General features: G+C 41.5%; 1 protein-coding gene across 3 annotated transcripts in view; it reads left to right on the top strand.

The window, feature by feature from the left end:
• Nucleotides 1-7,178: 7,178 nt before the first annotated feature.
• GRIA4 (glutamate ionotropic receptor AMPA type subunit 4) overlaps nt 7,179-23,717 on the top strand; it is a 240,230-nt gene continuing 223,691 nt past the window's right edge. For all 3 annotated transcript variants that reach the window (XM_005232858.4, XM_005232859.4, XM_005232860.4), the window contains exons 1-2: nt 7,179-7,352; nt 8,488-8,646. In XM_005232858.4, the coding sequence (XP_005232915.1) occupies nt 7,265-7,352; nt 8,488-8,646 (247 nt within the window). In that variant the 5' untranslated portion in view covers nt 7,179-7,264. The remainder of the gene's footprint in view (nt 7,353-8,487; nt 8,647-23,717) is intronic.

Here is a 23,717-nt window from a genome sequence, read left to right as displayed (position 1 = left end):
TAAACATACTGACAGTTGGTCTAACTCTTACAGTACCTAGAAGACAAGCTTCAAATTCACTTAAAATTCAGGAATGGTTATAACTGATGGGCAGAAGCCAGCATTAGCAAAAGTTGGTATTTTTTCTCTGTATAAACAGGACCAGATGGGCTCAGGTGCAGTGCATTTAAGTTGGTGCATTTTCCCCACACACACACCTCTAACTGATGAGGAAATTGCCCCATCCTTCAGAATTGTCTGGCATTTACTACTGCAATAAGCTGTGCTTAGGAAAGAAACATTGCTTCAAACTTATACTTTCACAGGTACATCCCATGATGCAGCCCAGGTTATAAATCTGGGTCAGAAGAAACCTATTACACCATTAAAAATGTAACGAAGATGAGATCGAATTTAAAGGGCATAGATTCCAATTTTGCTCTTGTATCAATTCTCAGAGACCTAAGCTGTCTGGGAAATACTGCAGAAGAATCTGACAATACTAATTGTTTGAGCAATAAAATGGCAGATGAAATTCCATATCAAAAAAATGCAAAGCAGTGCACATGGGAAAAATAACCTTAACTATATATACACAATGTGTGTATAGCTCTAAATAGCTCTCAATTAGATGTTATCATTCAGGAAAGAGATCTTGAAGTCTTTGTGGATAGTTTCCTGAAAACACTGTCTGCATGCTCAGAAGGAAATGTCATTTCAGGAATGATTAGGAAAGGAAATGAGTAAAAGAGAAACCAGTTTTACACCTGAAAAAGTGTGTCCTATCTTTCAGAAAGCCCTAAGAAGCAGCAGAGAGAATAGCGGCAAGGAGGACTGATACATAGTATAGACTATAGAATACAGAAGCACCAAGTAGATGGAGGTGACTGAAAAGGTTACTGAAGGGTGTTATTATGAATGTACACAAAACTATGGGTGATATGGCATGGTAAGCAATTTTGACCTCTTTTTTTCTTAGAGGAGTGCCAGGGAATGGTCAATATAAAATAAGGTTTAAAATAAAACAAATAAACTACTTTCTTAGAATGGGATTATAAAGCTTATTTGCATAGGATGCTGTGGACACTGGAAGTAAATATATGGAAATAACAACTGTAGGCAACTCTTCAAAACAAAGATCTCTATGAAATCTTCAGTTTATAAACCTTAAGGCCCTGGCTGTCAGCGGTTGAGAACACTCGGCAAGGAAGAACATCTCCAAAGTCCCTTCAAGTTTAAATAATGGACTGCTCAGCTTGTCATACTCTTCCCTAATAAACCTCTATCAGTTAATGTTAGACATAGGATACTGTTCTAAATGGATATTAAGTCTAACTTAATATGGCAGTTCTTAATTGTATCAGTGTTATGACATTTTTCTCAAACTGAAATAATCCTAACTGGTATCAGCATGATTTAAAGTATAATCAGGATTTTCTGCTCTCTGCAGGATGACCACAACAACCTCTCCTTTCATGGTCAAGGTCTCTTACCATATCACTTTAATTTCTTAAGGTTGTTAAGTTTATAAAGAATGATCTTAGCATACAGCATGGTGGAAAGGAGTGGGACCAGTGGATGAACAAATTCAAAGACACGTGCATTGTCTTACAGTTGTTTCAGTATCAATGTAATACTCTTAATGAGAAGTACTATTAAAAATAAATAATTGCCTGTTCTGTCTACCCCAAAATTTAGATGAATGAAAAATAAGTCAGTAAGAATGAAAATGCGAGAAAACACTATAAAGCAATTTCCTGAAAATGAGTTCTGCTATTGAAAGGACACTGTATCTTGCTCTGGTGCACTGCTAATCTGGCCAGTACTGCTGGTATCACTTCAAAAGGTGATGTGAAACCATGCCAAAGGGTGGAGTGTAAAAGATTCTACATAAATGGTTTGTATTTTATTTACTTTTTATTGCCCAGAAGTGCTAAGCACTTCACAAAAGACATAGCCTTGTCCCAGAGTTTACAGTCTAATGGATCTATCTGACAGATATGTGAGCTACAGCCTTTCATAAGGCAAGAAAGGACTAAGAAAGGACAGGGTGTTGAGTCAATTGTTTTTTTCCATCATGTATTTATCGCTGAAGCACTTTCAGTGACCACACAGTGAAAGCTGCAATGAGAACTGCACCTGAAGCAAGACTAAATGCTGAATCCAGTTTTGGGATGCAACTTTGTGCCCAGATGGTTGTGCCATGGGGAGCCTTTGTGGCGCAGACATTGGACTACTCTGAAGGAGCTCATTTAGTAGCACTGGCACACAAGCCAGGGTCAGGGTGTTGTCTCATGCTGTCACTGCCCTGGTGCACCTGCAAACTCTGTACTCAATTGTCTTCAGCTATCCTTGGTAATTAGCAAGCACAGCTTCACTTTCCCCCTTTCTCAGTCAAGTCCTCTTCTCCCTTGCAGTGTTACATGTCTCCAGACACAATGACATGCCTTTTTAATAGATTTTGTAGCTGGGATTTGCATCTTGGATGCAAGAACATATAAATATGAATCGAAGTTGCTACTTCAGCATGTGGATATTTATCGCTACAAATGCATCACAAACTATGTCCACAGTGCACAGTGTCTGTCTCCTTCATCTCCGGCTTTTCCTCTGGGATTCCTGTAAGGTGAATGCCCCTGGTATCTTCCCTGCAGTTTCTTTCCTCCTCGCTAACACACAGTCTTCATTTCTTCTCTAGCACAGATCTTCTCATATTCCTCCTGTTCCTGCAGGCTCTTTTCATAAATGCATTTAGTCCAAGCACAAGACTATCTGATCAAGAAAATAGCCAAAGGTTTCCGATCCTTGCCAGAGGGAAAAAACATTATATTAATGCATCTTCTGCAGTAGGATTCATTCAGGTGCTGCAGCAGATAGTCAGCCTCTTAGCTGCTGCTCTAAAGTCTTCTGTAGCAGTGGCCTCCAGGCAAGACCAACAGCAGCTGTTACATGCCCTAAGGCAAAGCAGGCATTCGGCACCAACAACCAGCAGTCTCTCTGCAGACCCCCTCTAGTCTATCCCCACCATACACCTTATACATTCCATAAAATATTTTTCAGAATTTTCTTAATTTCTACAATAATTCTTTGCGGAACTTGGAGATCTGTCCCTCCTTCACATCATCACCTACCACAACCTTCACAGTCTGCCTGAGAGGAACTGGGCTGGGGGGAGGGCAGGGACCCCAGTTCAGAAGTGCATTCATGCAGCACCTCTCCAGCAGCCACCAGGAAAACACAAAACCTCTCCCGCCAGTCTCCTCTTGCTTGGCAGTGTACAGCTGTATGGGGTTTATGTGGCAAGGACAGGGGGGGCACTGCAAGGGTGGCGTCTGTCTGTGAGGACACCAGTAGCTGCCACTGTCTGGGACAGAGCATTTCATCTGGCTCCAAAACAGACCCATTGCTGCCCAAAGGTGAGCCCATCAAGTGATGCTGGTGGTGCCTCCGTGATAACCCCTTTAAGAAAGGGTAAATAACGCTCACATAAGCTGCGCGAGAGAGGATTGAGAAAAACAGGAAACAAACAGCTCTGCAGACACCCAGGTCAGTGGAGAAGGAGGGGAAGGGTGCTCCAAGTACTGCAGCAGAGTTTCCCCTGCAGCCCATGCAGAAGACCATGGTGGAGCAGATACTAACATCACAGCCTGTGAACAACTGCACACTGCAGCAGGTGGAGATGCCTGAAGGAAGCTGCAGCCTGTGTGGAGTGCCCGTGCTGGAGCAGGTTTCTGGCAGGAGCTGTGTCCTGCGGAGAAGAGCCCACGCAGGAGCAGGTTTTGTCGGGAACTGCAGCCCATGGAAAGCCTACGCTGGAGTAGTCTGTTCCTGAAAGTACCCCATGGTAAGGACCCACGCTGGAGCAGGGGAAAAGCATAAGGAGAAAGGAGCAGCAGAGACGACCAGAACTCCCATTCCTCATCCTCCTGCACTGCAGGAGGGGAGGAGGGAGAAGAGTCGTGAAAGAAGGTGTGAAGTTTAGCCTGGTAAGAGGGGTGTGTGTGTGTTGTTGATAGTTTTGTTTTTGTTTCTCACCATCCTACTCTATCCTTAATTATCAGTAAATCAAATTAATTTTCCCTAAGTTGAGCCTGGTTTTCCTGTGATAGTAATTGGTGAGGGATCTCCCCATCTTTATCATGACCCATGAGCTTTTTCATCTTATTTTCTCCCATTGTCCTGTTGGGAGTGAGAGAACAGCTCGGTGGGCACCCAGCAGTCAGACGAGGTTAACCCACCAGAACAGCACTGAAACTAAAATCTTTTCTTACCTTTCTTCCCTTCCAAATTTAATATTGATTACATCCCTGTTACTTTTCCTGTTCTGGTTTTTCTGTAAGATATAATTTGCTATTAATTACCCCATCATCTGCCATTCACTTCTCAAAACTTAGCAAAGTGGGATTTTTTCCCCTTTGACACTGCAACTCTTTTCTTTTACTCTTGTGCCTTTTAAACAATTGATATTGCGGCCTCTTCCCACTTCTTGCCTCCGCTTTCCATAGCTGCAGAAATGATCCTGAGATGTCTGAGCAGGGGAGTATCAAGTAGAGGATGGGATTATTTCTGGGAAAAGCACCGAGTGATACCATTACAGGGAATACTGGGTACATCTGATAGTCAACCTCAGAAACCAAAGTAAGACAAATGCAGGTTTTAACAAATTAGAGAGGTAAGAACTGGAGAAACTCACCCAGGAAAGTGATGGATTTCCTGTCTCTTGAAGTCTTTAAATCAAGATTGGATGTTTCACTGAAATGCATGTTCAAACTCCGAAGAAATTACAGACTTGATGTAGGAACTGCTGGGTGAGACTCTTGGTCAGATCAGATTAGACCACTGCATGACATGGTTTCTTGTGGACTCTCAAATTAAATTTAAATTAACATGCTACCATTATATTTGAAAAAGATCAAAGCTTATTCCTCAGCTCAGTCAGTAGGCAGTAACTTGCTGTGCCACTATAATGGACATATGTCTAAAATCCTAATCTTATACATATATTTGGCATGAATTCACATGAGTATGTGTCATCAAATTAACTAAACATTTTACCCGTTTCCAAGTTCACTTACTCCTAGTGGTGAAGAACCAGCCAGCCATTGTGGAATGGAAATATTCTTCCATTGTCATTACTTTTTACTTGGATTTACGAAGTCAAAAACTTAAATGGTAAAGGATGGAAGAAAGGAGGAACCAAATTGTGGGGAGAATTTAGGGAGATAAGGAGGCAAGGCAAGGAAGAAGAAAAGAAAGACAAACAAAAGCAAAAGCAGAGGTCACGAAAAGGCATGGGTAAATAATGGGAAGCACAAGCCTGCAGATTCAGAGGAATGATGGGAATACGTGGAGGGAAAGTAAAGGGAAGCAGAAGACTTACTGAAAAATAAAGGAATGAGTATTCTGAAATGCAGGTGAAGTCCATTTGCCATTGATCTGCCAAGAAATCTCTCAAGGAGTAATTTATTTACAGGAACTCCAGAGTCTCCCAAACACACACAGTTATACACACCATTGCACATGCCCATGCAGATTAATTTTTATTTTTATATCTATCTATCTGCTTTCAGTGTGCTTTGCTTGCTCTTCCAGGTATGTGGTTGATGCCAAGAAGCTCACAATCATGTTTCAGAAATCACTGTCACCCTCTGCAGCAAGTAAAGGGGGTGTCTTTCACCCCAAAACAGGAGAGGATGGGGACACGGGATGCAGTAATAAACTAAGAAAGTAAACCCGAGTGAAAGCAGGCAAAACTGTGGCCTTGGAGCAAATGTGTGTGTTTGAACACAGAGCCACAAAGTTCACCTTAAAATTCAATATTCTTTCATGTTACCAATTAACATTTTAAAATTAAGTTATTGGAGCTCAAATCATTCCCTGTGACTGACAGAATTCTCTCTGCAAAGCCACACGAAAAACTAGAAGCTCCCTTCTCTGACATACAGCTACTGTTGGATGATTTCATTACCTACCATTTATTATATATATCTTTTAATTATTAACTGCAATATCCCCAGACTTCTGGCAGCTGCTCTGGGGATCTTCCAAGGCTTGGAAATAGAAATCCGAAGGTACCAAAAAGGGTCTAGGCACAAAAATAATCCATTTTTTTTCCACCTAAAAAAAAAAAGGGAAAAAAAAAAAGAAAAAAGAAAAAAAAAAAACCCAAAGAGAAAAGGCATCGGCATAGGGGCAGCGAAGTTTTCACTCGCTCTCTCTCCTTTTGGCATGAGTGCCCACCAGCGCTCAGCGCTGGCTTCCCTGCTCGCGTCCCTCTGCTCCATCCTCTGCCGCAAACCCCGGCAGCGCGGAGGGGGTCCCGCTCCTCCCGTGCCGAGCCGAGCGGAGCGGAGCGCGCGGGGCGCGGAGCCCCCCGCCCTGCCCGTCAGTCGGAGCGCCCCCCGGGGGCGGGGGGTGCCAGGCCCGCCCAGCCGCGTCCCCCAGCTCCGCAGCAGCTCAGCACACGCACATACGCCCTGCCACCTTCATTAATAATAATTGGTACTTAATAGCGCGAGCGATGGGCTGCAGCGGCCGCGCCTCCCGCGCAGAGCCCGGGGCACTGACCTCGCCTGGCCCCTCTCGCCCTAAGCCCGCCGCACAAACTTCCGCGCCGCTGCGCGCCCGCCGATGTGCGAGCGGCAGAAAAAAAAAACCAGCAAAAAAACCCAAAACACCCACCCCAAACCAAAACCCAAGCAAAACCACCGGCCCTTTCACCCTGGCCGCGACCGCCGGCGCTGCAGTGCGCGGCGGGTCCGCGGGCGGGTCCGCGGGGCGGCGCGGAGCCGGACGCGCGCGCCGGCCCCCCGCCCGCGGCGGTGCAGGTGGCGGGGGGGCGCACGGCGCATGTCCGCCCGCGCCGCGCCGCGCCGCCACTAGACGCTCCCCCCCGCCGCCAAACTCACCACCATCTTCTGCATGTGCAACATTTGCAGCCGGACAGAAACCGCTCCCCGGCGATGGAGACTGCGGGAAAAATCCGGTGCGGCGGGATGGCTTGCTGAAACGGCAGCGGCGACCGCGAGAGAGGCAGAGAGCGAGCGGGAGAGAATAGCAAACAGATACTAAAACCAAACAAAAAAAGAAAAGAAAAAAAAAAAGAAAAGAAAAAAGAAAAAGAAAGGAGGAAATCTCTCTTTTTCTCCTCCTTCCTTTTTTTTTTTTTTTTTTTTTTTTTTTTTAATTCTTGCTTTTTGTTTGTAGCCACCTCGTCCTCAATGCCTCTCTGAGCAGCATCTAGCGAGCGAGCGGGAGAAGGCGAGACAGAGAGGCAAAAGAGAAGATGAGGATAATTTGCAGACAGCTTGTCTTGTTGTTTTCTGGCTTTTGGGGACTAGCAATGGGAGCTTTTCCTAGCAGTGTGCAAATAGGTAAGCGCTGCATTGGGCTGTGTGCGTGTGTCCAGGGGTTCAAAGTGAGTTTGAAAGGAGGCTTCTGAAGGCGTTTGCAGATTTCTCCACCGACACCATCCCATCTCCCTGCCTTCACGAAAAATCCGCGTGTATTTGTGTATGTGTGCCGGTGTGTGTGTGTGTGTGTATATGTGTGTGTGCGTGCATTCGCGTGCGGCAGGGAGGGTGCTTGTCTTTTGCAGAACTCGTTCCAGCTCCAGGGAGTGCAGGGTCGGTAGGGGAGGAAGAGGCTCGGGTCTGATGCCCCTTGGCTGCCTCAGCCCCCTCCGACACCCCCAGCTTCTCTCTGGCTCCCAGAGGGATGGCGAGTTATGTGCACTCGAGGTTGCGGTAACTGGCAGGGGTGGGGGTAAAAGGCAACACTGCTCTTTTCCTTCTCGTAGTTGGAAAGTTTAGGATTTTGTAGGTCTGTCCCTGTAGTCCAGTGCCCCATCCTCACCCCTTTCCCGTAGCCTCCTGCTTCCCTCCCTTCGGACGTGTTTCGGATGGGACGCAGCTATCTGAATGCTTTCCAGCTCAGCTCCATCACTGCATCATTTCTCGTGGACTTGTAAAGATGCTGCTAATAAAGCTGAGCTGCTCCCTGCCTGCACATGGCTGCAGAGGAGCAAAGTTCATTATATTCCCGTTCAGTGCAGATTATCCTACACTGACTTGGTATTTTCTTTTTTTTTTTTTTTTTTTTTTTAATCCAGAAAGCATCGTTCCCTTTAATCAGCCCGCCACTTAACGTAAGAGGCTGTTGAGTAGCTGATTTACCAGTGTGTTCGGTATCAGGGAGATGGAGGCTAAACACTTTAAAAGGTCACTGTAATCATGACAAATCTGGGTCTTTATGTATGAAGGCTGGAAACTGAGAAGTCAGAAAAGAAGCATGAATGCATCAGGGGGAGGTTAAAATCGATTGAGGACAGTGATTTAAAGGCAGCGGTTGTGATTATGAATATGAATAGTTCCTTATCCATTAAAGTCTCAGGACTTGCCATACTGTGAGCGTTGGGAGACAGTTGCTGTTACAAGATAGTAAGTAGCTTGCAAATAATTCACCCTGCTTCCTTTGGTTTTTTTGCTTTTTTTTTCTGCTTTTTTGTAGGTGGTCTCTTCATCAGGAACACAGATCAGGAATATACTGCTTTTCGATTAGCAATTTTTCTTCATAACACCAGCCCCAATGCATCCGAAGCACCTTTTAATTTGGTTCCTCATGTAGACAACATTGAAACAGCTAACAGCTTCGCTGTAACAAATGCCTGTAAGTAAACATGCCATTGATCTGACCACCTTACACGTAAATTGCACTGGAAATAACTGGAAACCACATCATTACCTTGCATTGCAAACACATCAGTAAGTCTGTCTTCAGTATAGACACTGTTTGCAGAAATGCAAAAGGGGCAGCAATCCTTGATAGTTTCTAACTGGAGCAAAATCCCTTCTCCTGCCTTCTGCTGACTAACCTGATGTGACATTTACTTTAGTGTTATTACTGTAGTTTCTTGCTTCCTGGTTTCTATGGAGATGAATTTTGTTGTTGTAAAGAAAAATTATGAATGTCTCGCTCAGTTCATAAACCCCACAGTTACTCTTGTTTGCTTTTGCGTGTGGCGTGTCTTGCATGTATTTGAAAATGTACAATAATATTTGTGCTTACAAATGCTTTTCTAATGGCTGGAAAGGAGACAGGGAAGCAGTGGTGTGCAGGATAATATATCTGAGTTGGTTGACGCTGCAGTTGATCTGGTGATGTCACTTGAGGCAGCCCTGCTCTTATATTCTAGGTTGTAAATGTCTCTTATCATCTCGTAATGCATACATCCTGTGGATATGTCTCTATGCATCCATATATTGGTGCCAAATCAAGTTAGTATCTGATCTACTTGATTTCACAGACCACCTCAACTGGAACAAATATTCTCTTCCCACTATATATTTTATACACACACACACCTGCAAACACACACCATGAGAGGAAAGCAGAAAAATAAATGCCCTTACCAAATGAGATAACATTTACTTTAAAAAAAAAAAACAACACACAAACCAAAGTATAATTAGCCGAACTTCCTATGTTTAAATCACCTCAGGTCTTTAGCAGTGGTTAGAACACATGTTGGATATTGCTTAATCTCTGAGAGTAGCAAAGCATTATTTCTATTTATCTTCATGTATGTCTGTCTTATGAAAAGGAATTCATGTTATTATGTAAGACAGTGGGAGCTAGTGTGGCAAAGCTGAAGACTGTGGTAGTATTACTACTTTGGTGGTCATGTTTCAGGACTCTATAGGCCTCTCCTCTGTGGCTTTTAAGTTTTCAAATCCCTCCTTTTCATTCAAGAGTGAATTGCCTGTGGAAGTAGACACCCTGAGCCACATCGCTGAGCAAGTTTAAAATAGAAACATACTGAAGGTCTCAGTGTTCATTGTGCCTTTAAAATACGTACCATGTTTCTCTCCACTTTCTCACAACCATCTCTGTGGCACTTTTAATATGTAAACATCCAATGTACTGTGCAGTTCTCATGTATAATTTATTCTACAAGTCTTTGGTACTTCAAGTTTCAGATGACCTTGCCACCTTATTTAACAGGAAAAGCTTCTGAGCTGCCAAAATGGCTCCATTCATTTATACAGGAAAGACTGATGTCCCATTAAGTGTGAATTCTATATTAAGTAATGTATTAGTTGTATTAGCATGAAAATCATTACCAAATTCCATAAGGAGAAAACATTTCAAAAGGTGCTTTGAAACTGGAAGGAATCAGATCTATGCAGGTGCAGTTCATTCAGAAAATACTACAATGCACGTTAACTTTTGCAGGCACTGATTATATATTCCATGAAGACAAATGACACAGTAGCTTTTTTAAACTTTCATTTTTAGTGAAAGAGGAGGGGACTAAAATTGTTGTATATTGAAATCAGTAATTTTAGGTGAAGTCAATTATTTTAGATTCTGCCTACGCATCCAGTTCTGCCAAATAATTTCTGAGGCTATTGTTACTTTTTGGATTAAGGGTATTGCACAGTATTTCCGTTCCAGCATTAGTGAATTAATTCTGATGTGCATAAATTTAAAATTGTCTAAAATTGAACCACTTCTTTATGTAAGGCTAACACCATAGATGTAAAAAGGGTTTGCTCAAAACTTTCCTCATTTTAGACTATTTGCAGCAGATTCTCCTCTCTCATTGCAGCCACCTTAGGTTATGTTTACCTTGCATTGTTCTAACTGAGGAAGACCTGTTACCTTATGTTTGCTGCCATTTATAGAGATAGTGATTCATAACCTGATCGTTTGTGTGTGTTTCTTGGTGGTTTTTTTTTTTTGTTTGTTTGTTTTTAACTAAACCCGGGTTCAGTTCCAAAGAGTTTAATGACTCTGATGATGAATCTTTACAGTATGAGGTGAGGCAAAGAAAGAGGGGGAAAGTAAAACTGTATGTTCATATAATTCTGTATGTGCCTGTATTAAATAGGCCTAATCCTACAGGCCTTATTTAGGTCTGTACTTCCCACTTAAACCAACATGTATTTTTGTATTAGTTTAAGTTTGTGTTTGCTTCACGTTTTGCAGTCTTGAGCCGATTTTCTGACTGCTGCTTCTTTTTTTAAACATTTTAATACTGAAGAATATTTTTTAAACAACAAATCTTCTCATAATGAAATGTAGGCAAACTGACTGTCAACTGAATGAACATATCACATGTCCCTTAAGCTAAATATGAGCAGAATCCTGCAAAAATCAATTGTCTGATAGCTGGAGGACACCGGCTTCCATGTGATTGAATTTGCTGGCTTGACAGAGGCTTCTGAAGCGCAGATGTGTGAGATTTTCTAACCTAATTAAAGAACCCCCACCATCAGCTCTGAATTAAGTGATTTCACGGCAATATGAAATGATAACTCTTTGCTGAACTGCTGTGAAACAGCGGCTTTGGATCTTGCTATTTGTGTAGAAATCACTCGGCGCACATGTCCCCAAATATACAGTACAAAAGCCTTGGAGCTGCTGGACTGCAATGAATATTCATGTGAGTTCAAGCGTAAAGCTCTGAGACATGACCAGTTGCCTCTATTTCTGTTTCCCTCTGCTGCAGAGGTTACTTGTGAAGATTCAGGGCCTGGCCCACCGCATGTGTTAGGGACAGTAAATGGACTATTTCAAAGGATTATGCATATTAGCAGGTAACGCACTGCAACGCTGGGAAGACTTGCATATTCTTTTCTTTTCACTCAATAAAAACATGTATCCAAATATTCACTGAGGAGTACTTTTGGAACTAGTATAATTTTGTGTATTCAATTTAGTGTCTATCTTCTAATGGTTATATATGCCCTTTTTTTTTTTTTTTTTTTTAACAGGCCCAGAACATTGGTATTTTTATTCTGATTATGAATGCATCTGAAGCAGGTTGCTTAAGCAGATAGACTCTGTTTCAGGTTAGCAAAATTGATCTGATCTATATCAGTTTGGAGGTAGTCCGCTTTCTTTCCCCTTCCCATTTGCATGTTTTATTTAAACTCTGTTCATTTCTTTTGCACTACATACATTATTCAGAGAATCTCTCTTACTGACAGAGAGCTGAAATTATTGCAAAACATGAATAGTACAAGATTCTTACTCATCAGAACACAATACACCAGAGCTGAAACGTTTGACTATTAGCATACATTGGTTTGCACCTTATAAGCAGGAAATTCCTGTGATTAGAAATCTACCTTCAGCTTGAATTCAGATGTTGGAGCAATGCACTGATTTTTGGAGAGGATTATATGTATTTATTCTTTACCTGAATTCAAAATAATTTTCTTCTCTCCGCGCACCATCTATATTACATTACTGTATCTCAGCAATGCAGTCAACATTAAACCTGCTTGCATACTTTTGAGAGGTAGCTCTATAATTTTGCAAAGAACCATCTGCCTTCCAGCTCTTATCTTGTGGTTAAGAATTCTTCTGTTGAAGTTTCAAAAATCCTTAATGTATTACCAGTATTGCAGTTCTTGTACAGGAGTAGGCTAAATGGAGGGAAAAAAAGAAATTGGTTCAAGTCTTTCATCAGTGTTTCATAGTAAAAGTAAAGCTTTTCCCTTTGAGTCTGCTTGACTTCATGTGTATTCTGGGATGAATATATTCCTAATAAGTACTGGGGCAATTCCTAATAATTTGGGGTAGATCAGACATTTCTCTTGTTTCATCTGTGGCACAATTCAATATTTTAATCCCAGTAGATGCAACCCCCCAAAAATACAACTTTCTTTATGATATACTACATGGATCAGAAGAAGAAAAACCCACTGGAATTAAAAATCTTTTATCTTGGAATAACTTCCCTCTTTTCCCAAAGTAGTCTCTTTGACTTTCGTACCCTCCGGACTAATGCAGGATTGATGACCTGACATTGGAGGGCCTGATTCTGCCTCACCAGTATGAATGCAGTTCCTGGGTGAGATCCACCAAGGTCAAATGCAGCCCTGAGGCCAGACAGGAACCTCCCTCGTCACTTTGCTCTCTCTGTGGGTCTGTCTCTAGGTTTGTGCTTGGTAGTAGGGGGAGAGGCAATGGCATTTTGGAGTTAACTTTTCTTCTGAGAAAGCTGAGGAAATAGACTTAAATGTAGTATTGCCTTTATATTGTGACTATCTGTCATTTTACTTACAGCAGTTTCAGCTTTGATTTGTTAAGCTGCATCGTAATGGGATTTTCATTAAATTTGGTTATTAATTCTGCTTCATAATTACAACTCAATTTAGCAATAGGAGTGCAACCTTAGTTTAATAATCAGTGCCATTTAAAACCATGGTGCTCTTTATTTAGAAAGTGAGGTTTCATACAGCTGAATGGTATTTTCCTGTCAAGAGCAGTACAGTATTCCCAAGGATGCAGTTTGGAGTATATTGAGAGTTACCATAAAGGCGTACCATACGGTCAGGTTTGAGCTGCAAAAGCAAATAGTGTGCCAGTTTGCTAAAAAAAATGGAACTGGATTAAATTGTACCCTTCTAAAATAGGATTGATTAAAAAAACCCCCACAAACCCCACAACCATTTGAGGTGAGTGTTTTGCTTTAATACATGGAGTTTATCTCAAGCTAGACTCCAATTATTGAAAACAAGTCCTTAAAATTTCTATTATTAGCACTTGCCGATTGAGTCAAAGATTATGTGTGTACTTGGGTGTCATTTGCTGTAAGAAGGATTCCGTATATTCTTAAGATATAAACAGATCTGTATTCGAAGAGTTTCATGGCTCTAAATGTGATACTTGTAAATAGCTGTACAGCAGAGAGAAAATCATCAATAGCTCCAATCCATCAGAGTCTGGTTTTAATTTTCAAGGTTATTGTTGGGAAAATAAATGATGGGCCTTTGCTGAAATATAGTCAGAATTCTTCAGTGAAAATTCAGAACATGCATTTCCCTGGCATAAACCAGGATTTTTGTCCTAGCACATTACTGGACTGGCTGAAACTGTAAACTCAAGAGCTTTATTATAGGCTACAGAAATAATTGAATCTTCATTTGAGAATATTAATAACAAGGACTGTGCTCCTTCATTCCTCCTGCAGGAGCCAATGCAGTGCAGTACTTGTGTAGGACAAAGCACTGTAACAAGTAAATTAAATTGATTAACTTCAGCTTTATCATTGTAATCTAAGTTTGCATGTTAGTCAAAATAGCTCATGCATTTCATTTTTAAGTCTTGATTGTTTTGAGACTTGCTTGTTCATGAGAGAGGAAGACGTCTGTTTTGATTTCTTAACGGGTTTAGATCCTACTATGAGTTGTGTAAATTCAGATTGTGAGCAGGTGAAGTTCTTTGGATTTAAATGTGTTGGACCAAATAATTTTTCCTCATAGTTCTTATTCCTTAATATACAACTGAGTAAAAGGAGGTGAAATTTGTGCTAGTGCAGAAGTGAAGAATCAGTGTAATTAAATGGAAAAATTGGACTTCTCTCTAGAATTCCATTTGTCTAGGTAGTTGGCTTGAGGCCAAGCTTTTGACCTAGTACAGCACCAAGACTGCTTTTGCAACTTAGGTGGGTGTATCTATACTGAAGTTACGTGTTGGAACACCAAGTCAAACTAGATAAATTATTCCTGTGTACATCAAGAATTGTTCTTCTGAATTTGGGAAAATAAGCTTGCTCAGAAGTACCTGATCACAGCATCTTTCTTGGAAGTTTTGGTGCTGTTTTACTTTTAGCCATTTTCTTAGTTTTATTATCTTCCTCTATCTAGTTTGGGTTCTTACATAACTTTTATTTTTGTTTTATTTTGTTTTGTTTTTTATTTTTATTTTAAGGATCTCACTGGCTTTTAACAGTGCTGATATGGATTCAGTTGTTTTTCAATGCAGTTATGGTTGGGTACTATTAAAAATTCGGTATCAGCCATGTCTGTTTTCAGACACCCACGTTCAAATAGGCTGTCTTACATTTTGGCACTGAGAGATGTTCTAGTATTTTCCAGAGTACTCAGCAGCACCTGCTTTCCTGGTGGGAACAGTTTACTGCTGAGCACTTTGGAAAATCTGTCTCTGTGTGATAATGTGTCAACTGTCTTGTCTCAGTAGTGTTACTTCCTTGTGAGGACATTGTTTCTTCCCTGTTCTTTTCCCCATAGTCTTGATGAAGCATCTGCTTGACTTGTTCAAGTAATTTCAGCTGTTTCTTGGGTTTCTGGTAAGAAAATGGAACCAGAGTGTCACATACCCATCACCTTTGTCTTGGCAATGCACTGTAAAGACCCATCCCATCCTTCCTCTTCTTCAGGTTCCTCGGAAGCTGATCATACATGAGCTTTATTTTGGACTCATGGGGGGAATACCTGGATACTTATTAACAACCTGCTGTTCTGGGGGGTTTTGTCCAGCTATGCTAACATTAACAAATTCCAGTGCAAATATTGGCACTTGGTCTGCAGTTTTTCCCCCAGACCTGTCGGTGATTTAAATAGGAGCTGTACCTGAGCAAGGATTGCAGACTTGGACCTGTTACAATGAAGGATCAGTAGGAAACAGCTTCTTTTGCGAGGCGAACAGGTTCTCATTCCTTCATCTTGTAGCTCAATTTTTTAAAAGTATTAAGTTGCTTAACTCCTGTTATTTAAAAAAAAGTGTAAAGTCTAGAAATTGGACCCCTGGTACATAATTGGCTATTTTAAAAGAATGTCGTTTGGGATACTGTTTTCTTATGTTCCACAAGCTGTTTTGGTGTTGTATTTATATGCAGCCATTGCTCCTGAAAAATGCAGTCTTGTGCAGTAGCTTTCTATATTCTAAAGTCATGGACAACATGAGTGTGGCTGCAGGTTTTTTTTTCCGTAAATACAAATAAAGCACAAGAGAAACAAAAAGCAGTTAAAGTTTTCAGCAGCTTATTTATTAGATTCTTTGTGGGGAAAGGCTTTAAACACATTTTGGAGGCTGATTTTAAAACATACCAGCTTCTAACTATTCATAACAGTTTGACCCTCTGTGGGATAGATTTGGTGCCATTTCTGCATGCACGCTCTTCCAGTTGCTTTTATGATGTATTTGCAGAGTACTCTCTTAAACCCATAAAATTTGAACTTCATTTTTATTTGCACATCACCTTGTCATACAATTCAGGTATGTGCAATGAATATCCATCAAACGGGTGTTTTAGGAAACTTCACAGGTACTGAGAGTTAATTGCTGAAAAGAATTAAGACTTTTATGCTTTGTTTCCCTCAATTTTCAGATCCATTTCTAAATGGATATGGAATTTACATTTTCACATTGTAGTGCAAAAGGCGGTGCATATGTTACTATTAGAAATCATTATCCAAAATAATTGGGAATTATTGTACAAAATATTCTGGTTTTGCTAATTTCTTTCACAGTTATGTGTTACACTTCATTTATTTTTGTTAAAGATTTTACTGATACCATGTGGCTTTTTTTGTTTCAGTGTCAGGTTCAGATCTGTTTTCTCAGTGGGTAAAATGATTTCTGTAATATATATTCAAGGTAGAGACAGAGGCAAGAGAGGAAATTCTTGTAGAGCAAGAAGAGTACAAAAGCGTTTTTCTTTGCGAAAGCTTCCAGCTCTACTTTAATATTCCTGATGTACAGTAGCAATATTTCACGCTACTAGTTAATGTGAGCTATGGGTCTGGATGGTGTTGTCTTTAGGTCTGGAAAACATTATTGAGTATAAGTGAAAAACACTTTATCAAGCCCATATACATTCATGTAAAATGCAGGAGTAAAAAGCTATAATATTTTTTAAAAAGCACATGCACATCAGTACACTTAATCCTTTGTTTCCTCATCTAAGTTGATGGAGGAAAAATGAACAGGACTTTATAGACCCACAGTCTCAGCAGAGTCGTGTAGGACCTCGTATTCGTGATTTCCTTCAGGTTTTCTGTGTGGTTCTGTCCTGATGGGGCTTGCTAATAACAGCCTCCAGCCTTCGTCGTTTCCATCCATTTAAAGTGAGAAGAGTGTTTTAAGAATGGACTTTTCAAAACCACTGCATCTGGGAGGATAATTTCCTTTGAAAATCAAGAGTCATATGCTCTTGGCTGACTCGGGAGTGTTTCTCACTTCTCCTCCAAGTAGAAGGCACAAGCCAGGTAAGAAGCTGGCTCTTGAGGCTGTTTGCACACCCTGGTAACACTTTCTCTCTATCTAGCTGTTTGTGTGGCCTCCAGTTGAGAGCTGGTCGGGGGTTTTTCTTTCTCAGATTTTTTCTTTTTTTTTTTTTTTTCATATATCAGTATCCTTATTCAGTGCTTCTCTCAGGTGGTAAAAGCAATGGGGTAATACTGTAAGTGATCCATTATAATATTGATAAGAATTGCAATTTCTGTCTGGAGGCACAAGCAAATGTCCAAGGAAAAGGGGATAAGAGGACATACATCTGCATCTGTTGCAGGGTTGCATGTGCCCTGTGAAAGTGCGTGGCTGGCAGGTCAGGAGTAATGCCATATGGAAGTGATCCAGGTTATAAGTCTTTACAGATGATACAGGAAAGATAGGAAAGCAGTCTGGGGGATGAAATGTTGTCTCATGGCTGTAAGTATCAGTGCTTCAAAGAAGAAAAAGTAAAGGTCACCAAAATAAACGGGAAAGTGGGTAGCGTGTAACATTGTTCACAGAGTATAGTGTTCTTAGGCTGGATGGAACCATTTTGATCACCCGGTCTGACGAACAAAATGCTAGTCAGCCAGCCTCAATTAATTTCTTTAGTGAACCTATAATTTTTTTTCCAAATAAATCCAGTGCTGAATTACCTGTGAAAGAATCACAGGTAAACTGGCGTGTAGCAACACATCATTTGGATGTATCACTGTCTTTATCTGTGTTGAATGTAGGAGTCGTCCAGAGTAAGCAAGAAGCAAGCAGAAAAAAAAATGCTTACTGGGTTTGTTGTTAATCTTTAATTTAGAGAGATACCATAATCAGCATGATTTGCATCCAGTTGTCACAGTTGTGCAGCTCCCAGAGCCCCCCTGAGGTTTGTTCTGGGTGGCTGGTACCGTGTCTTGCCTGCTCAGAGGGACAGTGTGGGACACCCTTAGGAGCAAGGCTTGTGCCATGGCAAGACATGTAAGGACTTACTGGGGCCTTTTTCAGGTTCCTTGAAAAATGCTTTCAGTGGACACAAATGGTGGGTTTTTTCCCTTTCCGAAGAAAGAACATCCCCTTACCCCACAGTGGGGAGTGTGGTTTGAAGCAATAGCAATATAAGCTTAGTAAACATGTTCAAAGACCATTAGGTATGTTTTTGCTAACAAATGTGTGGTAATCCCCGTTACTTGTATTCACAGAATTGTCTACTTACAAATACAACTTAATGGTCATGTATGTTACACATATTTCACTTTTTATGAGACACAGAGGATGTGAATCTATTACTGCTTTCACCTGGAGGGTTTGGGCTGTTAGCTTAAGATACCACGAGTTACGAATTTAGCTTTGCAAATCCCTGGTTTCATCTCCATTGTGTGTTGGAGGAGATGGCAGCCTGAACACAAACATGATGATGAATGAGATTTAATGCACAAGAATATTTGCAGAAAGCAAAAGCCTGAATAAAGGAATACAAGAAGTGTTCCCATAGCTGTCTTTGATGATCTGTTGCAGTATTCTGAATAGCAAGCATATGTGGAAAGAGGAAGAAAAGGACAAGCCCTTTATTTCCTTATACCATAAGTGATTAAAACAGGGAGAAGTAGCAACACAAGACCTCAGCAATTAATTATGGTATATTATAGCTGTACTCGCAGCGTTCTGTTTACTACCACTCCATCCGTTAAATGGTTTGCTTAAATGATTTATTTTACATCTGTTAATATCAGCTGGAAAATGACAATGTGTTTTCAGATAGCTAACTCGGAAAAAGAACAGGCACAGTTAATGTAAATGCGTGTATGCAGCGTATCATTGGCAAGGTTCAGCCAGGTGGTGTGTGTGATGATTTGGAGCCCGGGTAGGAGGTGAGTCTGCCCCCGTTCTTCAGGGACCCTTGCGCTCAAATATGACAGATTGCCTGGAGTAAGGAGTTGGAACAAGTTCGAGACCTTGTGCCTGAAGTTGCTGTTTGCCCTCCTTTCACCCTCAGATGGGTGGGAGAAGGGGTTCAAGATACAGCAGGAGCTGTGTATTTGTGAAACGGCTTTATTCAGTGTTGAGGAAGGAGGTTTCTGAGAGCAAGGAAGGGCTGATGTGCAGCACTGCTTGCTGCATGGGGAATTATCTGCTGCTGAAAACAGAGCAGGGAAGTGGCTGATGCTTGTGAACTAGGGATTACGCCTGCTGTGAGCTGACATGACTTTGAAAAACTTTAAGGTGGACATGTGGTTGTGCTAAGCTGAAAACTTAGTATGGAGGGGGAAGTAATGACTAGTCCACATGTCCAGTGGAGTACAGTAGGAGTTAATAGATGTGGAAGAGCATAAGACTAAAAAATACTGTTCAGGGAGACAGAGGGAAAATTCTGTTCTTTTCTATCAGCTATCTTCCCCTCCCTCCCTGCTTTTCACTGTTATGTGCCGCAGCTTTTCATGAAAAAATAGGAGCAGTCTGCAAGATGCATCACCAGTGGAAGCAGTGGACAGGGTGATTCCTGAGGTCTGGACCACTGGGGAAGCGCTGATGCGCTGGAGGCAGCAGATGGCATCCCAGGGGCTGAGTTGTCTGTCCCCTTCCTGCCCACACCTAGGGACAGGCTGGTGTGGCTGCTGTGTTCATCATGTGCTGTTACCTCCTATAACGTATTGATTACAAATAATCATCAGCTTAACTACTGCAGGGAAAGGAAGGAAAGGGACAGAGCATAAAATACTTGTTTCTTTGTTACGAACAGAAAAGAAATTACATCCTTACACAATCTCAGAAAAACTGTGCCTGTTTCCATCTCTGTCTTACTCCCCTCAGCTTGCCTTAGACTCCATCATGGTCAATACTTTAATATTTTAAGGGAGTGAGTGGAAGGAAGGGGTGGTGGTGGTGTACCACAAAAGACAGTTTATACAGATGAATTGGATTGCTTTTCTCCATTCTTCTTTGGGTCTCTGACAGATGTTGAAGGACTCCTGTATTTTTATTTCCTGATGAAAGCCCTGTAAAGCCAATCATTCTTTTAGTTGGTGTTTATGATGGGAATCTTTTGCACTTCAGTGCAGCTGGCAGGCACTAGGGCTTCACACCTTAATCACATCTTCTTTGTCAGTCTTTCATACGCTATGCTAAATGCGAGACTAGCAGAAAATCCTTTGAGCAGTTACAATAATAGGATAATAATTATTGCAGTTACTTGCACTTATATAGTGTTTGTGAGATTAAAATGAGATCCAGCATGACATTACCCATTTCAAAAGGTGTGGATATCCCCTGCCAGCACTATCACCTTGAGAAACTGCTCTCCATGGCCTCACCTTCCTGCTCTCTAATCTTTGGCATGGTCAAGCAGGGCTGTACTGCCACCTTCCTATTCACATCTGTGAGCAACTGACTGCACAAATAAAGTCATGAAAGAGAATGTGAATGAGGGGAATCAGCAGCATGAAGAAGGTTTTTATCCTGTGCATGGCTATGAAAGACGGGAGAACATTAAAGAGCAGTCTTTCCAGTTCAGAGGGAGCATGCTTACATGAGGCGTTTTCCTTTCTTGACTGCATGTCATGTAGATTTTAGGAGCATTAGTGAGAGCTGAAGATGTGCAGCCAAAAATGTAGCACACAGGTGTAGCTTTAAGCCTGTTGGTTTCTTAAGATGTGCATTAAGATAATGTGCTACCTTCTTATCTGGTCCTGTCTGTGAAAGTATTGTCTGCAAACTGTTGGATTATTGGTACAGTAAGTTAGCAGTTTCTGTCTACTGAAATAAAATCCTTCGGGGTCTTTTCCTGGCCCAAAAAAAGTGCTCCACACTTAATTAAAATTATGAATTTCAATGTCAATCTTTCAAAACATTATACCTGTTGCTAGTGCTGTGATGATGATAAGTTCCTTAAGGATGTGTGTGACCATAATAAACTGGTGGCATAGTTTTTTCACCAAGACAAAAATAGCAAAGTGATTTAAAATCCTAGATGCTTTTTTCTTTTTTTTTTTTTTTCCCAGCCTGAAACTTTCCACATTAAGAATACAAAACACAAAACAACTCCAGATTTTAGAGGGAGCCAGCCCCTTTTTCTAACCTCTCTTAGTAGGTCCAAACAGAGATGGAAGCATTCAAAACCTTTCAGAAGACAGAAGCACAGCAGACTTATCTCCCTGCATCTGTGGCATGGGTGACTGAAAAAGCTGTGTTTGTCACCTCAGTTAATGGGGTTGTCCTGATGGTTGACTTTGAGGGCAGATAATGTCTCAGACTAATTATAATCCAGGATGTGCCACAATTCTGGTTACCTGTACAGCCAGTAATCCACAGTAGGCCTCCATGGAGGGCAGCCTGAATGTGGCCGTTCCCCGTATCACACTGGGTAAAATGCCTTTATAGGCAGCCAGCAATTCCTCATTGTATGAGAAGGCAAATGTCAGAGGTTATGCTGTAATACTTCTCACTTACTCTGTGGTCATCTTGACCAAACAGAAGATGTTTTTGTCCCTGATATGTGTTTTGATCTAATACCCTGGAAGTTGTAACACCTGACGGTGGTCCCAAAGGATCACAGCAGAGGAGTATTTTACATTTCTGCCACTCCAGAAGTACACTGGTACTTCCATCTCCATTTGGCTGTGACAAGGACCTGAGGAGAGCAGAAGGGACAATGACTGGCAACCTCAGCCTTCCTGGGGCCATTTTCTCCTGCACCTGCACCCCACCCCGGGACAGCCCCTGTCCGGGAAGGGCACTCATTGATCCTCGCTTCCTTCTGCCACATGAGCAAAACTATACAGGGGGCAAATCAAGGGTGGGACTTGCCTTCTCCTCTGGGGCATCCTGTGCATATTTATGACTTAATATCTGTGCTCTGGCTTTCTCTCACGTATCTGCAAGAGAATTTGCGCAACAGATTAATTTTGTTTCCTCCAGCTGTTTGTTTTCTTAGGGTTGTTACTTGCATCTCAAATTACATACTTGGTTGACAGTGTTTTGTCACCAAAAGAGGAGGTTTGTGATGATAGGGACAGGTTGCTGAGGCAATGCTACAGCATTTTGGGATGGTGAGCTGCAGAGGCAGACAAATGTAAAAACGCCGTATTTGTTTTCTTCCATGTGTATGTAGACAAAGTCATAAAAAACACTTAAAATACCTTTAAAACACTCTATTTTGGCTTTCTGTTGCCAACTGTAAACATTTAAGAGATGCTTTCTGGGAAGAGACTTTTAAGAGACTTGAGGCATCACACAGCCTGGCAGGGCTAATCCTGAAACTCCATTGGAAGCATGGATGGGAGTTAAATAACTTGGACCAAGTTGTTGTTCCTTTCTGGTTGAAACTGTTGCCTAGAAATCTGTTCAAATGTGTATAGCTAACAGTGAACTGTCCTTCTGTACATGCATTTTTATGCTTCTTTCAGCTAATTCAATGATTGAAACACTAAATCTAACACTTGGACAGCTTTTGGATTTATGGCAGTCCCTGAAGAACTTTGACTTACAGTTATTCATATAGGTAGTTCTTAAAATTTATGACAGAAATAATAACTCTGTGATAATATTTATCCTGTTTCTTATTTAGAGCACTTGAGTGTGAGAACAAAAAAGGTGAGCAGCTGGAAATTCCTGGGGCAAAGCTTTGGCTCTGTGCTCTGCTCTTCCTTACAGGGTGTGGAAGCTACAGACATTTCAGAGACTTCAGACAATTTTCAGAATTTGCAAAAATCAAAGTGAAATTTGGCCCAGAGCAGTAATTAGAATATTTAACTGTATTTTAGGTGCTCTGCTTATCTCTTTACACTTAATTATTGTTTTCCGCTATTTAAGGATGTGCACATGCGCTGCAGAGGAGTTTGGCCAGTCATCCCTGTCCCAGTGCACATCCTCACAGGGTGACAGTGATCTTCAGCCGTTTGTTCTGCCCCTCTGGCTGCTCTGTTGCTGTCCATGGTATTACCTACAGTGTGCTCTGGATCTCGAGAGGTTACAGCAGATCTCTTGGGGCTAGGCAGTAATGGGGACATCCTGGAAAAATGAGAACGAGCAGCTGGAGACAAGTGGAGTCAGGTCTCGGTGAGCCAGCCGATGTGGTGTTACCCTGCCTTCTCCCTTCCCTCTCGGGCCATCACATTGACCAAACTTTATGAAGGGAACCTGTCAACAGCACTGTTTAATCAGAATGGATATCAGGGATGTTTTATATAATTTCCTTTTTTGGGTGGGGGGTGTCATACCTGCCGTCTGTGTTTTCCATGTTCCTGTGAATATCTGTTGCAAGTATGGTATCTTCTGGTACTCAGCAATTGAAAGAAGGACATGGAACACAAGTGGGCAAGGAGATACAGTATTTCCTGGGAAGGAGTGAAAAATGAAAACCAGGTTTCTGCTGCACTTGTCCTTAGAGGAAGCCTTTCTTCAGGCTGAGGTCATGTTTTCACTGAAACAATGTGAAAATTACTTAATTTTCATTTTAAGGACTAAGAAACTAACTTTAGTCTAAACCTATGACACCAAGGAGCTTTCTTGTGAGCGGAAAGGCTGCTGTATTCAGTGGCTATTGTTTTAATTTGTTACTAAGGCAATCTTTAGTCAAATAGACAAACTGTGACCTGAAGGAGAGCCCTCCTATAGTGGGATCAGAAAATGTCTTAAATTACTGTCTTCTTTAATGTTCATGTCTTTGTAAGAAGAGGTTTAGTGATGCAGTCAGGTGTGAGCAAGATTAATGGCTTTCAGAT

This window comes from Falco peregrinus, chromosome 4 (assembly GCF_023634155.1).
Source record: "Falco peregrinus isolate bFalPer1 chromosome 4, bFalPer1.pri, whole genome shotgun sequence".
Classification (NCBI taxonomy): Eukaryota; Metazoa; Chordata; class Aves; order Falconiformes; family Falconidae; genus Falco; species Falco peregrinus.
Note: the sequence above shows the minus strand (reverse complement) of the source record. Positions and strands in the feature narration are given on the sequence as shown.